General features: G+C 41.2%; 1 protein-coding gene across 2 annotated transcripts in view; it reads right to left on the bottom strand.

Annotated features, from left to right (window-relative positions):
- LOC104482467 (ephrin type-B receptor 5) overlaps nucleotides 1-14486 on the bottom strand; it is an 81819-nt gene that overhangs the window by 53542 nt on the left and 13791 nt on the right. Inside the window, exon 2 of one of the 2 annotated variants that reach the window (XM_086759043.1) lies at nucleotides 6083-6298. In XM_086759043.1, the coding sequence (XP_086615169.1) occupies nucleotides 6083-6173 (91 nt within the window). In that variant the 5' untranslated portion in view covers nucleotides 6174-6298. Of the gene's footprint in view, nucleotides 1-6082; nucleotides 6299-14486 lie in introns of those variants that run through there. The other variant, XM_086759051.1, reaches the window with a different exon arrangement.

Raw genomic sequence — 14486 nt, 5'->3', positions numbered from 1 at the left:
GCAATTATTGTCCTTAAACACTCAGTCTCCAGCAGCTGACCTCTAGATCTGTGGTCTCCCCATTCACTGGCACCCATGCATACAAGCACCTGAATCTTGCAGCCTCACTCATGTTCCCATTATTAAGATACCTTCACACACACACACAGAGGACCCTCTACCAACACGCTATGGACCCTCTACCAACTGATTTTAGGCATGCAGTATACCAGTTGCTGGCCCTGGATGCTTGTTCTCCTAGGTTGCTGGCACTTGGACATAAAAGCCCCCAAGGCCCATAACCAGTTGCTGTAGTGCTGCCCCACTCCACCGAACCCCACTTAGACATACAAACACATGCACAGGCACACACGCTATGGAACCCTCCAGTAACTGGCCTTAGACACTCAGCCTACCCAGGAGCTGGCCCTTGGATTGTCTTGTCTCTGGCTGCACAAAGATACACAATATACAGACAGGATTCTCAAAGAACCCCCAGAACTTATAGTCTCCCCAGTAGCTGGCCTGGACCTCCTGATCCCCTCAGTAGATAGCTCCTCCAGCCGTCCTTCTCACAGGGACACACACATAAAAACTCATTCACTACCCAGACTCTCTGGTATCTCCCTAGCTTCCCCACCTACTTACTCTACTAACCAGTTAGTCTGGCTTGACATTTGCTAGAGATCACAGACTCACTCATATAAGGTCACTCACTCCAGTTGCTGGCATCACAGATGCACAGATCCTATGACCTGTGGTCCACCTTCAGTTCCTGGCACTTGATTTTCATCCATTCCAGGCTTTCCAGTTGCTGGCAGCACTGAGAGGTGGGCCTCTATGACCTGTGGTTCAATTCTAGTTGCTAGCATTTAAATATCCATATACACACACGCTCACAAAATAAAGCCCCCTCACCCAAGTAACTAGTGAAAAATTGAATTTAATAAGAAGATAAGACAGACTGTGGTGATCAGATGCAAGTCAAAGCCTGACAGGCATCCCGACCAGTAGTCTGTTTAAACATGACTGGCCCCTTATCTCTCTATTTTCTCACACTTGATCCTCCCCAAAACAACCTTGATCCCCCCCCACTTTCCCCCACCTATAGTTTCTCCCCTAAACAACCCACAGTAAGTGTTGCAGAAACCCCAAATGATCTTCCCTACATCCCACAGCAAGTCCCATGCCCCTGCTGGCAGTAACTCCCCTCAATCTGCAAGGCATTCCAGAGAGCTCTTCCATTGACTTATCTTAATGGGTTCCATCCACACTCATTGGGCTGATCATAATTCTGTAATTAGCCCTGAGAGAAGCTGGATCAGGGTGCTACTTTCTCTATTAGTTCTCCTGCCTTTCACTGTTCCTCTATGCTCCTCTGAGTGTGGGGAGAGGAACCTTTTATCACACAACTGGACATTTATATATGGGGGTTATCACTTGGAGACAGAACACAGTGAAACCTTTGGGAAATCTTAAATACACTAGAACTTCTTCCAAAACTAAACAGCTATGACTTAACACGAAAAAACAAGCTACAGAGTTACAAAATATGCCTCCTAATGTAAGAGAATATATAAAAAACAGCCTATAGGAGACAAATTAGTTTGATGTTTTTCTTAGATAAATCTATATTGTTAAGTCATTCCTGCAATGAATGTTCCTATATTACTTCTGTACTCACATTCTAAAAAAAGCTATTTAGAGCCAACGGGGTATTCAGTGAGTTCCATGAAGTGTAATATTTTTTAACTGCTTGGTATGTCAGAGCAAAATGCTGACACTATCAGAACAGTGGAGTTGTCATCCACATAGAGGAATTCTCACACCCCAATCCGGAGTTATGTACCATCTGTGAAAGAGAGAAATAACAGCCAAATGGTCTAGGATATGGAAATTCAAGGTATTTGCAAGTTAGCACAGCTTTTATGCTTTATGAATGACCGTGTATTTTTCTCTTTACCTCCCCTATTCTTTTGTTAAAGCTCTAGGGCAACTGCCAGGATTATCATGTTGCACTAATTCCTCTGCTGATGTCAGGAAATGCAAACATGAGGAAACAAAAAAATTACATTAAATGCTTAGTTTCAACTTTGCATATGCTATCAAACCAAATTATTACCTACAACTTTCCTAGTAATATAATACAATATATATTCTCCATATCTTAAGAGATTCATTCTGCAGACACCCACTATTGAATCTAAAACTTATCCAACTGCTACTGCCATCAAATTGGCTACTTTTGATGACAGTACAGTGTGATTTTTAAAGTTTATCTATGTTTTTCTGCTTACTTTTTTTTTCCCCTAAACATTAAAAAGTGAGCTTGGGTCTTCCAAGGTTTCACTGAAAAATATACTGGAAGTCCCAGATACCGTATATTACAAGAATGCCGCTCCTTTTCTTTGAAGCTTTAATTAGCTGTGAATATAAACTGTTAGTTGCAATATGAATAGCCTCTGCTGTCCTACTAGCCTCCAAGCAGCAAGAGCTAGCCTGCAGCTTGTGAACAGTTTCAAAATAGGGCTATGGTACATACCTGGGAATCGGGATGTCCTAGCATAGGGACTACAGAGTAATCTATTATGGGAGAAATAATCTATATGGGAGCAGCTGAGACTGACCAATGGGATAACCCAGACACCTCTCCCTTTACAAACAAGCTGCACATCCAGCTCAGTACCACTCACCTTCTGAATGTCTATGATAGGAGATTCCTCTGCTCTGGGCTTTCCCAGAATGTGGCAAAGATTTTGGCATACAGGGAAGTGTCAGGAAAGAAAAGGGAAGAACATAACAGAAAACCTTTCCTAGGATTTTAGTAATTCACATGAATCACAAGCAACTGAAGTAAAAAGTTAATTTTACTTCCCCGGCCCCCCTGCCCCCGAAGTGAAGTAACATCCACTTAAACCTTTCTTTGTGTATTATAAACCAAAAGGCAATGGTATTTTTACTGTGAAGATTACCTTTGAGGAAAGTATAGTTTTCCTCCACTTCAAAGTCAAGCCAATTTGAGTAATCAATACATTCTTTTCAAAAATCCAAGACAACAACCAGTTAATAGAAAAGATAGGGTAAAAAATGAAATAAGAATGCTTGATCTCACAACCTTTTTCTTGCATAGTCCCTTTTATCAAGGAAACCCTCTTAATACAAAAAGTTTCTATCAAAGCAGAAGAATTATCCTCTCTATATCTTGAACTTCCAGAAGATATTTAGAAAGCTTGTGCAGCCATTCTGCAGGCTGAAGAGTTTGTATTAAAATAAACGCAGTTACTTACATGTAGAACACATAATTCCTTTGGAATATGTTTAATGAGTTCTACAAAATGAACTCCACTTGTATTTGCAGCTGTAAACACTTATAACTCAGCCAAAGCAAAACCAATACTCCACAGAAAATTCAACTCTGTGCCCTAGCAAGAGCCACTTCATTAGCAAGTTGTCAATTGCTCTCAGCTATTTTGACTGTGGCCCATTAGGCATTAAATTCTATGCCTCACTAACTTTTACAATTATAAAAGTTAACCTACAAAAATGTTAAAAGATAAACTGTGGACAGCAATTACATACATATATAGATATGCAAAGAAATAAAACTTCTTTGTATTTCTCTATGCATTTTTGAGAAAATCCATTTTTTCACACAGCATGTAGCTCAAAAATAGTGTTTCTCAAACTAAAACCTCAAAAACTCTTGCAGAGCCATAAACATTGGGAAATGCAATCTTAATGAAAACTTTTGTGCAATCTTGTTTCTTTTCTAAAGCTAAAATAGTAAGTTTACAAATGTCTTCTGTTTCCAAACCAGTTTCCCTGATGCGTCCCATGTAGGTTTTTTTCTAGTCTGAAAATCATGTCTGGAAAATTCTGGACAGACATACTCATTCCTTGTGAAATCTGTGTGTCCAAATACTAGATCTGTATCAAGTAAGTTCAGCCTAATGATTCCTTTTTATGCATTAAAAACAACAACAATAACAACAGAAACATTTTCAATTGCTTACAAGAACATACATACTCCTGAGTTACGGAAGGGGTTAAAGTCTAATTATGTCCTGTAAAAGGGTACTGACCTCCTTCTATCTGAAAAGTGTTCTGCATAAAAGGTATTTGCTTTCATCATAATGCATCAAAAGATGGTTTGAATACTTTGCCTACTTCTCCCCAATCTACAGCTTCTCCTTCTTTTCTTAATGATTGACATCGTTAACATGAAGATTTTATTAATATTGTTTTTCTCCTGTTAGAAAATTTCAAACAAAGCCTAGTTTGAGACAAAAAGTTATTTTCATTCATCCCGTTTAAATCTAACTCAAATGCTTGAGAGACACTTGGAAGAAAAATTACCGTGATTAATTTTCCCACTCAGTCAATATTCTTCAGTTAGAGGTGAGATATATTTTAGACACCATCTAAAACTGCTAAGAAACCTTACATACACTAAAGATCAAACTGAATGCTCCGTATATTTTTCAACTTGAATCTGAAACCTGAAGTTCAGGTTTCTACAGTATAGTATAATGAGTCAACAAAATGGCTATGGGCCTCTTTTCTTCCTTATTAATAACTCTGTACTAAAGTAAAGCTTTTTATGTAGTTATCATCAGACTTTCCTCCCTAAATGCATACTTCTTCTTTGCCTTTTGACCACAACAAAAATACTTGCCTCTGAGATGCGAATTAACTTTGTCCTAGGACCATGTAGTACAGTCACAATGCAAGGTGCTGACTCCCCTGACTCAGAATTGAGAACTGAAATTCAGTTCATGGACACCTTTACTGCTTCATCTCCATAAGCAGAATTTTACTGTCCTATTTTAATTCAGGCAACTCAACCATGTGATCTGTGAACCTGTATAACCTAGTGTTTTCTAAATTATTTTATCTCTACAAACTTACAGGAGTGGTCACTGAATTCCAAAAATGTCAATTTCTACAGGGATCACTAAGTTACTTCATATTTGCAGAGAATGAACATTTTCTCTCCCTTTTCTACCTCAGTTCCTCTACTGGTTATAGTAAGGAATAACACAGTACTTTGTAAAATCATTTCAAAACCAGAAATTAACAGAGTTGTAGAGTTTTAAGAATTTGTATTATAATCTTACATCAAGTATTTCCTCTCTGAACTCCCTCCCATTCCATTCTTCTCCTATTAAGAGAAGGGATGCTTTAAAAACTTTTCTCTTCATTATTAATAAGAAAAAAAAATAGTATTTTTTTTCTTCCCAATCTCCACCCTCTTTTTCTTAGATCTCACACTATTCTCCTTTCTCTTCCTCTAGGTCTTTCCTTCCTTGTCTGCCTTTGATTCCATCTCTCTCTTCTCCCTTTTCAGAGGCTTTCACATATGCAAGAGATGAACATTAATCACAAAGCAGTGCAGTTCATTGAGCACATGTAGCTGCAAGGATATTTCTTGGAACAAAGAAGAGGATCGTTTACGATACCTCTGCCCTTCTCCAACTCTCTCCCATAGGTCTCATCTTATCTCCTGCTCTCATCACCCTCTCTCCTATCATCTATTCTTTCTTCTCCTGTTTTCTTGGCCCCTCTTTTCCTCTGCCCACCTTTTCTCTATCCTGTCTTCACTGCTCTCTCCCTCCTCTCCTCTGCCGGCTGAACACAAACTGCCTCTTCTTGTTAATGCAAAGTATTTTCTCCATATCTATTTTATGAGGCAAGTTGTTCAGATGGCAGAAGTTCCTGATTTCAGCCCACTGGATGCTGCTTTGTAGAACAGCATAAATATCAAGAGATTGTTTCACAAAACAAACATGGTGCAACAACAGGAACACAAGAATCAAATACACACAAAGCACAAACAAGGAGATTATTCCTGGCACAAAAAAAAATTCTTCGAGACTGTCAATTCTGAGATAGCTAGTAGAAATGTTCATTAATTGTCCTTCATAAGAGGCTTTGCTTGTCCCACTGAAAACAATAGTAATATCTTCACATCTCATGAGACAGTGATCAACCATCAAACAGAAAGACATTTGCTCAATGCTCACCTGAGCTAGGATAAGCATATTGGAGAGTATTTCTCTAGAGAAAACTTTAAGTTGTTGCATTATATAAAATCTGATCTTACCTTCTAGTGAGGTGACTAGACGAAAAAAGCAGACCATCCAGAGCCAATCCATTCCTGCCACTCTTACACTGATGACAGCACTAGAATCCATTAAGATTCTTTGTAGATACCACCATCTCCAAAAACCACACACCACTCCCTTTAAATGGTCAGAGATTTCTTGGAGTGTTTTAATATCTTCCCAAATCAAAGCACAGAGGCCTTCACACAGAAATACTGGTTAAGAAAAAACAGAAGGTAGACACAGAAATCAGGTAACAATAATAAAGAACTGGCAGTTTTTATGCACCCACTCCATCATTTACTACTTCCCAGTTACAGGGGGAAAAGAGTACCACAGACCTAGTATTTACCATATACCCACACCTCCCACTCCTCAAGACTTCAGTCTTCAGTTGTTTTGTACACAGACAGTACACACAGATTTTGAGGCATTCATGGCACAGCGAGAGTGGGGTTCTCAGAACAATGTTAATCTATTCCACAATATTGGCTGTATTCTCACTTAAGCCTTGACCCTTTGCATCTCTGGCAATGTCTCTTAGAAAGTGTCCATTCCATTTCCCCCGTATGGTTTCCAAATTCTGTCTCTTATAATTTATACTTTGCCTTTTCAGGACTCCACAGGGCAGTAGCCATGCCAGGAGAGTTTTCACCATTTATGACAATACAAATCTGCACTGCCGACACACTTGCATTTCAGATGCAAGCATTTGTCCCTTTAAGCATATGACTGTACAACTCTATTGAAGCTGGACAGTATTTTTCCCATTAATATGTTGTAGCTGGGGAAGCAAACATTGTGATATCTAAGGTCAAGCAGGGAGCCTGCGTTACAGCCAGGAAAAGCACACAAGTCCAAATTTTTTATCTTAAGTGGGAAAAAATCCAAACAAAACCAAACAAAACTCCATCACCACCATTAAAAACCTGACATAAATGCTTATCTCACAGTCAAGGAGTAGCATGTAGCCTAATCCAGCATTGCATTTAGACCAATCCAGCCCAATAATTTTGCTAAGCAAGCTATTTCTGGTTCCATCTGTCCAGTTCTCTCACCCAAAGAAATACCACGGTAATATGTAGGTTACAGGCAAAAAGACAGTATTTTTGTTTCTTTAGGTGCTCTTTGCGCAGAGCATTGAAAACACTTCAATGTCTTCAGTGAGACAGTGAAGCATAGCTAAGGAGAAAGAAAACTGTCTCAGGCAATATAGAGAAATGGCTCAATAACTTGGCTGAAATGGGGGAAATAAGAGTTGCAATTAAAAGGGGTAGCCTCACTGCAATTATCTGAAAATCTAGCAATGGGGGATTTAAGTAAGTTCGATGTAGCAGAGAAAAAAGCAGCCTGGGGAGTATGAGGAAAAGCAATGGAGTGTGATTTGATTTGCTTCACTAAAGAGAGAGAGAAATTACTGGACAGGATGGAATAGTTCTCTCTTACACCGCTCCTAACAAAAACCTAGAGCACCAAACACAGATGAATCAAAGGTACCCCAGGCATCACTAAAATCTAAAGGAACCTCAGGAAGAAGCAAAAACTTTGATTCATGATTTATGAGGAAAGAGAAAAATAAAATTAGTTAAGTATAACTGAGGAAAAATGAAGATTAAATAGGAAGATGGACATAATACAGGTACTGCATATTAGTTTATGAAGCATGTCTACAGCACAGAAGAAAAATACCACTGGATGGAACTGTAAAAACGAGAAAATTCTAGGCTGAATGATCAGAAACCCCTTACTTAGAGAAAGAACTATCCAAGCACTTAGCAGTGTTCTCCAGGAACAGGGCTGAAGACTACTGCCTGAGCCACCAAAGCCAAGACTTGGTACACCAGCATCAAGCCTGCATGACTGCTCTACATGGAGACAGACTCAGACTCAGCATTTGTACAGCCAGTCAATGTATAACATTATAACATCTAAAAGCCTTTTTTTTAGGCCAGTCAACTCCTGAGAGATGGGGACTTTTAAACATTCATTTTGAAGGCAAATAAATGCAGAAACAGGGGTCAAATAAACTGAAAAAAACCCTTTCATTTCAGTCAATGGGACTGCATTCATTAACAGAAGCTTTGAAAACAGCCCACAATTCACACTTTCTCAATGTCACATAACTTACGAGTGGCAGAGCAGGAAACAGAATCCAAATACGCTCTGGCTGCTGTATCTTAGGCCAAAGTCTTGAAAGTACTAGGCAATACATAAGGAGGAAATCAGTTTGCTACCACAAAACAGATAGAACTAAAAAAACTCTGCTGTCAAGAAGCAGACACAAAATCATTCCTGGCTCCAAGTAAAGCCTTCTAAAGTTCTCCTTCCCTCACTACCTGCACATCTCTCTTACAACATCTGTTCAGCTTATCCTGGCAGACCCTGTATCCCAGCAATGTTGCACTGCTCTTCATGAGGCATCACATAGCCTTTGGTTGAATTAGACTGGAAAATTATTTTTCCCTGAAATAAGTTGTGGCTAGACCGAAAAGCTGGTTTTGATTTAGCAGGTAAAAAAGGCAGATATGTCTTTTTTTTTTTTTTTTTAATCCTGCCTCTTCCACACCTCAATGAAAAATGCTTACTCCACAATGAAGGGCAGAGGAGAAGCATTTAAGGGAGAGCAGGAGGGAAGCACTAGCCTCTCCGAATTAAAGAGTACCAGGCCCCTAAATTGCTAACCACTGCCCTGCCCTTTCCCCCGGTTCTTGATGTGTGCAGAATTTGACTACACCCAAAGACATTAATCTTTCATTCTTCAGTTCTCCTACTATTTCTTCACTACAACAAACTACTTAAGAGAAACCTCAAACCATCTCAACTTTTAAACCACTCTCTTCTCTTGTCCACACAAGCACATTTCCATGGCCTTCTCAGTTTGTTACTTCTTCCAAAACTGCTTTCAGACAGATCACCTCTCTTTACTACAGAATCCACTATCCCTCAATCTCCTCCAAATCCAACTGTAAAGTAATATACATTACCTGCACAGGAGCTTTCAACAAACTTCCTTAAATATCCCTTCTTGTCCTCTCTCTCTCTTCCAGCTACATTGAACTTGCCACCCATGTACCAGCTGTCAATCCTTCCTATCCTAACCCTCTAAACCATTTTTGGGCATATACTTCCTCTCGGCTACTGGAATGCCCTCCAACCCCTTGGAAGTCCTGAAAATCATAAAGCATCTGAAAAGCATGGCAGTTCCTGAGGAGCCAAAGGTCTTTCAATGATTCACCCCTATAAACCAGCAAAGATCTCAAGCAGCCAGAAAAAGACCAGTTATATATTGCCTTTGCTTTAGTACCAACCTCCAAGAGGTGGGAGATGGAAGTCTCCAGGTTATCTGCTTAAGTTACTCACCAATGCTGCCATGATTGTTTATTTTGGCACCATCACTGTGGTATCTGGATTACTAAAATTTAATTATGTTCAAGATCCCAATAAGGGAGATGAATATAATCACCACCAGTATTTTCAAGAATCCTGGTTTCTTAGCTGAACAACCAGCAAAGGAGAAGAGTTCTTTGAGAAGCTTGTCAAGGCGAATTTTTAACATCTCCAAGGATGGAGATTCCTCAGCTTCTTTGGGCATCTGTTCCAGTGCTGAACCACTACTAGGTTTTTGGATTTTTTTCTTCCTTCTGTTGTATATCTCAACAGAAGAGAGACAGCTCTTGCCCAGCATGTCAAAGCTGCTTCTACACGAGACTGCAAACACAAACTGTTACAGCTGGAAAGCCTTGAATGGGAAACATAGTATGGCTGGCTTAACTGGCACTGTTTACAGCCTGTTTCTTCTCATCAGAGAGAATTAGTGCTGTACTTTCTCACTTTTTCTGAATTCAGCCTTGAAGCTGGAACACTTTAGTACAATCTCCAGGCAAATGATGCTCAGTGCTACAGGGCAGATAGTGGTAGTGCTCCCATATGTACTAGGACAACTGACACTGCTACAGCTCTGTGCTTGTGAGATTTCTGTCACAAAGGGGGCTGCTGTGTGCCCATCCTGTATCTAAACTGTGGCAAACACGAAGTATTTCATGTAGCCAGTATCTGCAGCAGTTTTCTTAAGCTAATAAAGGATTCTCTCAAAGTTCAAGCACTGGCAATGATGACACCTGAGAGCTGCAGGGCACTAGTGTTGTTAAATGGGTCAGCATCGACTCAAAATTCTCTTCCATCAGTGCATGTGTTTTTAGTAGAAGAGAACCAGATCTGCTCCTAGGTTTGAGCAGTCACTTATTTTAGAGCACCCCAATGGCATAAGTCTTGAGCCTTGATGGAGAAGGCACATGACAAACCTGAGAGGGACCTCTTCCAAATTTTTTTCTTCTGGGTTTGCCTGGTACTCAGAGACTGATCAAGAGCAGTGACAACTAGATAAATTGTATTAATTCTCTGCTGGCCACAGGTTCTACTAGACCTAAGCTTTAAAGAAACCCCTTGCTTCCTAATCCTTTTGATTCCACCCATAGATCTTTAGACGGACATTTGCTGAAGCATGTTCTAGCTTACTATGCAGACAATATGTAGCCATAGATCAGAAAATAATGCACATTGACCCTATTCCTCCCTGACAGATACCACCTGCAGAACCTGACATCAAATAGCAGTTAAGCATTAATCTGAACCATGCACCTGTCTAGGTTCTGCAGGAGGAACTCAGGCATGCCTTTAGGATTAAGAAAAAAGCTAGGTTCAGGCACTGTACCAGCCTCCTGCAGAACAGATGGGAGCCTGACAGCTTCTTTCTCTCAGTGACTGGAATGTAGCTGTTTCTTTGAGTTTCATGAAATTAAAGCAAACTAGAGGCAGCAGGAAGAACTATTAGTCCCATAGCCCCCAATTCCTACAGGAGACGTAAGGTCAGTTCCAATATTCCGCTCCCTAAAAGTTGACAGAAGCTTGAACCCTGCAGAGAGGATGCTCTGTCCTGCAGTACTTTGCAGAAATCCCAACTCTAATATTCGTCCAAGTATCTCATTCCCAGAAGGCATGGAGGCAAATGGAAACAATGGGTCTGTCAACACTATATAAAAATTGTCAGTTCTTAGTCAAGAGTTCCTGACAGCCTTCCTTATTGGAAGAACATTTGTGTTTTCAAATGTGCGGTCAAGAGAATAACAATTCTGCGTACTTTCATGCAAACTACATTTCAAAACACAAGAAAGAACACCGAACTCGATCATCATCCATCTAATCCAAGTTTTCTGTCTGTCTCCAGTGCCAGAAAGAGTTGCTATTTGGAGACAGCTTGCAAGCCTGACTTCTATGTGGTCCACTCCCCTGCTATTCCTCCAGCATTCACAGATACAAGACTAGGGTTGATAGAGAGTATCCCCCAATCCATTCCCTTTAGTGTCTCTTTATGAATTTATCTAATCCCTGTTTTGAACTTCCAACAGATTTGAAAATATATCTATTCCTGTGCAACAAGCTATTTTTATGTATTTTAAATTGTTCTACCAGTAGAAGCTGAAATCATAACACTGTCAGATTTTTACTCTTCATATTCTTCTTAACTGTCCCAAGAACTTTTCCAAATCATCTTGCTTCCTCCCACTGGAACAATGCTTCTTCCTCCTTCATTGGTAACTGACTCCTCTAGGCCTATTTCACAGTAGAAATCATATGGCTATCGCTTCCCTCTGCTACACTTTATTCAACAGATTTCTCTCATATTTGTCATACTTCTTCCTCACACAAAGCATCTAGATGCAAAATACATGCACCTCAAAAATTCTTCAGGGCAGAGAAAATGCTGTACCTTTGCAGGCAAAGTGTTTCCTCCTCTTGCACATCTTGCACTATGACTCATAACAGCTTGGTATTATCTCTCAGTGAGAAGAACTAAAAAGATAAATGAGCACATCTGGGAGAGTCAATAAACTACTATTCCAATTGATTTGGGCTGCCACTGACTCATCACATTTAGGCAGAGTACAAAAAGTGAAATTAATACTTTTCTCATTCATGATAAACAAGGAACTATGATAGTGTTATACATCAAGCAAGAGGCCTTCCTCCCTTCTTTCACCTCAGTTTTCTCCTACTATAACTGCTCTTCCGCCACGGAGATGCCCTTCCAGCTACAGACATGTGTTTCACTAAAATAAATCTCACAAGGTAGTTGTGAAAAGCTGTCACTCAATGCCTGTACAACACATTCCGCATGACATAATACTGTCTACCTTATTCCTCAGACAATAATTACAATAAATGCTATTCATAGAAATCTTTATACACCCCAAACACAAAGTGAATGGGGGGAAAGCAACACATAATTTATCGCTCAGGGTTATAGTATTATGAAGTTAATGTTTTTTCTTCAAAAATGTATCACTGGCGCATATATAACAGCATAAAGAAATGCTTTAATCAAATACATAAATAATTTCAATAGTTGATGTATATCTTTTTATGCTCTGTTACTATTTGAGATTCTTTTGAATGACTTGAAAATACTTCGAAAATACCTGAAAGGACAGTGGAATTTGTAACAAAGCTTTGTGGATTTTTTAATGGTCTGTTCAGTTTATTAACTTAATTTTGAGAGAAAAGTTCTAGGTGCTAACATACAGAATCATAGAATGGTTTGGGTTGGAAGGGACCTTTAAAGGTCATCTAGTCCAACCCCCCTCCAAGGAGCAGGGACATCTCCAACTAGATCAGGTTGCTCAGAGCCCCATCCAACCTGGCCTTGAACGTTTCCAGGGATGAGGCATCCACCACCTCTCTGGGCAACCTGTTCCAGTGTTCTACTACCCTCACTGTAAAACTTATTTTCCTAATGTCTAATCTGAATTTCCCTCCCTCTGTTTTAAAACCATTACCCCTCGTCCTATCACAACAGGCCCTGCTGAAGTTTCTCACCATCTTTCCTGTAGGCCCCCTTTAGGTACTGGAAGGCCGCTATATTTCCCCAGAGCCTTCTCTTCTCAGCCTGTCCTCATAGGAGAGGTACTCCAGCCCTCTGATCATCTTTGTGGCCCTCCTCTGGACTCGCTCCAGCAGGTCCACATCATTCTTATGTTGAGGGCTCCACAGCTGGACGCAGTACACCAGGTCCGGTCTCCCCAGAGCACAGTAGAGGGGCAGAATCACCTCCCTCGACCGGCTGCCCATGCTCCTTTTGATGCAGCCCAGGATGCGGTTGGCTTTCTGGGCTGGAGGCATACATTGTGAGCTCATGTTGAGCTTCTCATCCACCAGCACACCCGATTCCTTCTACTCAGGGCTGCTCTCAATCCATTCTCCACCCAGCCTGGATTTGTGCCTGTGATTGCCCCAACCCACTTGCAGGACCTTGCACTTGGCCTGGTTGAACTTCATAAGATTTGCACAGGCTCACCTTTCCCGCCTGTCAGGGTCCCTCTGGATGGCATCCCTCCCCTCTAGCTTGTCAACTGCACCAGACAGGTTGGTATTGTCAGTGACACCAAATTATAAGTAAGCTTAAAGACTTCAAGAAGGCGGACTTTGGCCTCTTCAGGGACCTGATGGGCCAAGTGCCATGGGAGGCGGCCGTGGAGGGAAGACGGACCCAGGAAAGTTGGTCCACATTCAAGGAGCACCTCCTCCAAGCTCAGCAGAGGTGCATCCCGACGAAGAAAAAGTCGGGCAAAAAGGCCAGGAGGCCTGCATGAATGAGCAAGGAGCTCCTGGACCAACTGAAAGTGAAGAGGAAAGCCTATAGAGAGCAGAAGCGGAGACAGGTAGCCTGGGAGGACTACAAAGAGGCTGTGCAAGTGGCCAGGGATTGGGTGAGGAAGGCTAAAGCCCTGGCAGAACTGAATCTGGCCAGGGATATAAAAAGCAACAAGAAAAGCTTCTAAAGGTACGTAGCGGACAAAAGAAAGTCCAGGGAAAATGTAGGCTCCCTCCAGAAGGGAACTGGTGTCCTGGTTACACGGGACATGGAGAAGACTGAGGAACTCAATGACTTTTTTGCCTCAGGCTTCACCAATAAGGGCTCTTGTCCCACGCCACCCAAGCTGTAGAAGGCACAAACATGGACTGCGAGGATGAAGAACTGACCACCGTACTGGAAGAGCAGGTTCAGGATCATCTGAGGAACTTAAAGGTGCACAAGTCCATGGGTCCTGATGAGATCCATCCGCGGGTCCTGAGGGAACTGGCGGATGAAGTTGCCAAGCCACTGGCCATCATATTGGAGAAGCTGTGGCAGTCTGGTGAGGCCCTGATGACTGGAAGAGAGGCAACATAACCCCAATTTTTAAAAAGGGGAACAAGGACGACCTGGGCAACTACAGACCGGTCAGCCTCACCTCTGTGCCTGGCAAAGTCATGGAGCAGATTCTCCTGGAAACCATGCTAAGGCACATGGAGAGCAAGGAGGTGGTTGGTGACAGCCAACATGGCTTCACTAAGGGCAGATGGTGC

This window comes from Chlamydotis macqueenii, chromosome 1, assembly GCF_036417535.1.
Source record: "Chlamydotis macqueenii isolate bChlMac1 chromosome 1, bChlMac1.mat, whole genome shotgun sequence".
NCBI classification, from domain to species: domain Eukaryota; kingdom Metazoa; phylum Chordata; class Aves; order Otidiformes; family Otididae; genus Chlamydotis; species Chlamydotis macqueenii.
The sequence above is the reverse complement of the archived record's forward strand: the minus strand, read 5'-3'. Positions and strand labels throughout refer to the sequence as shown.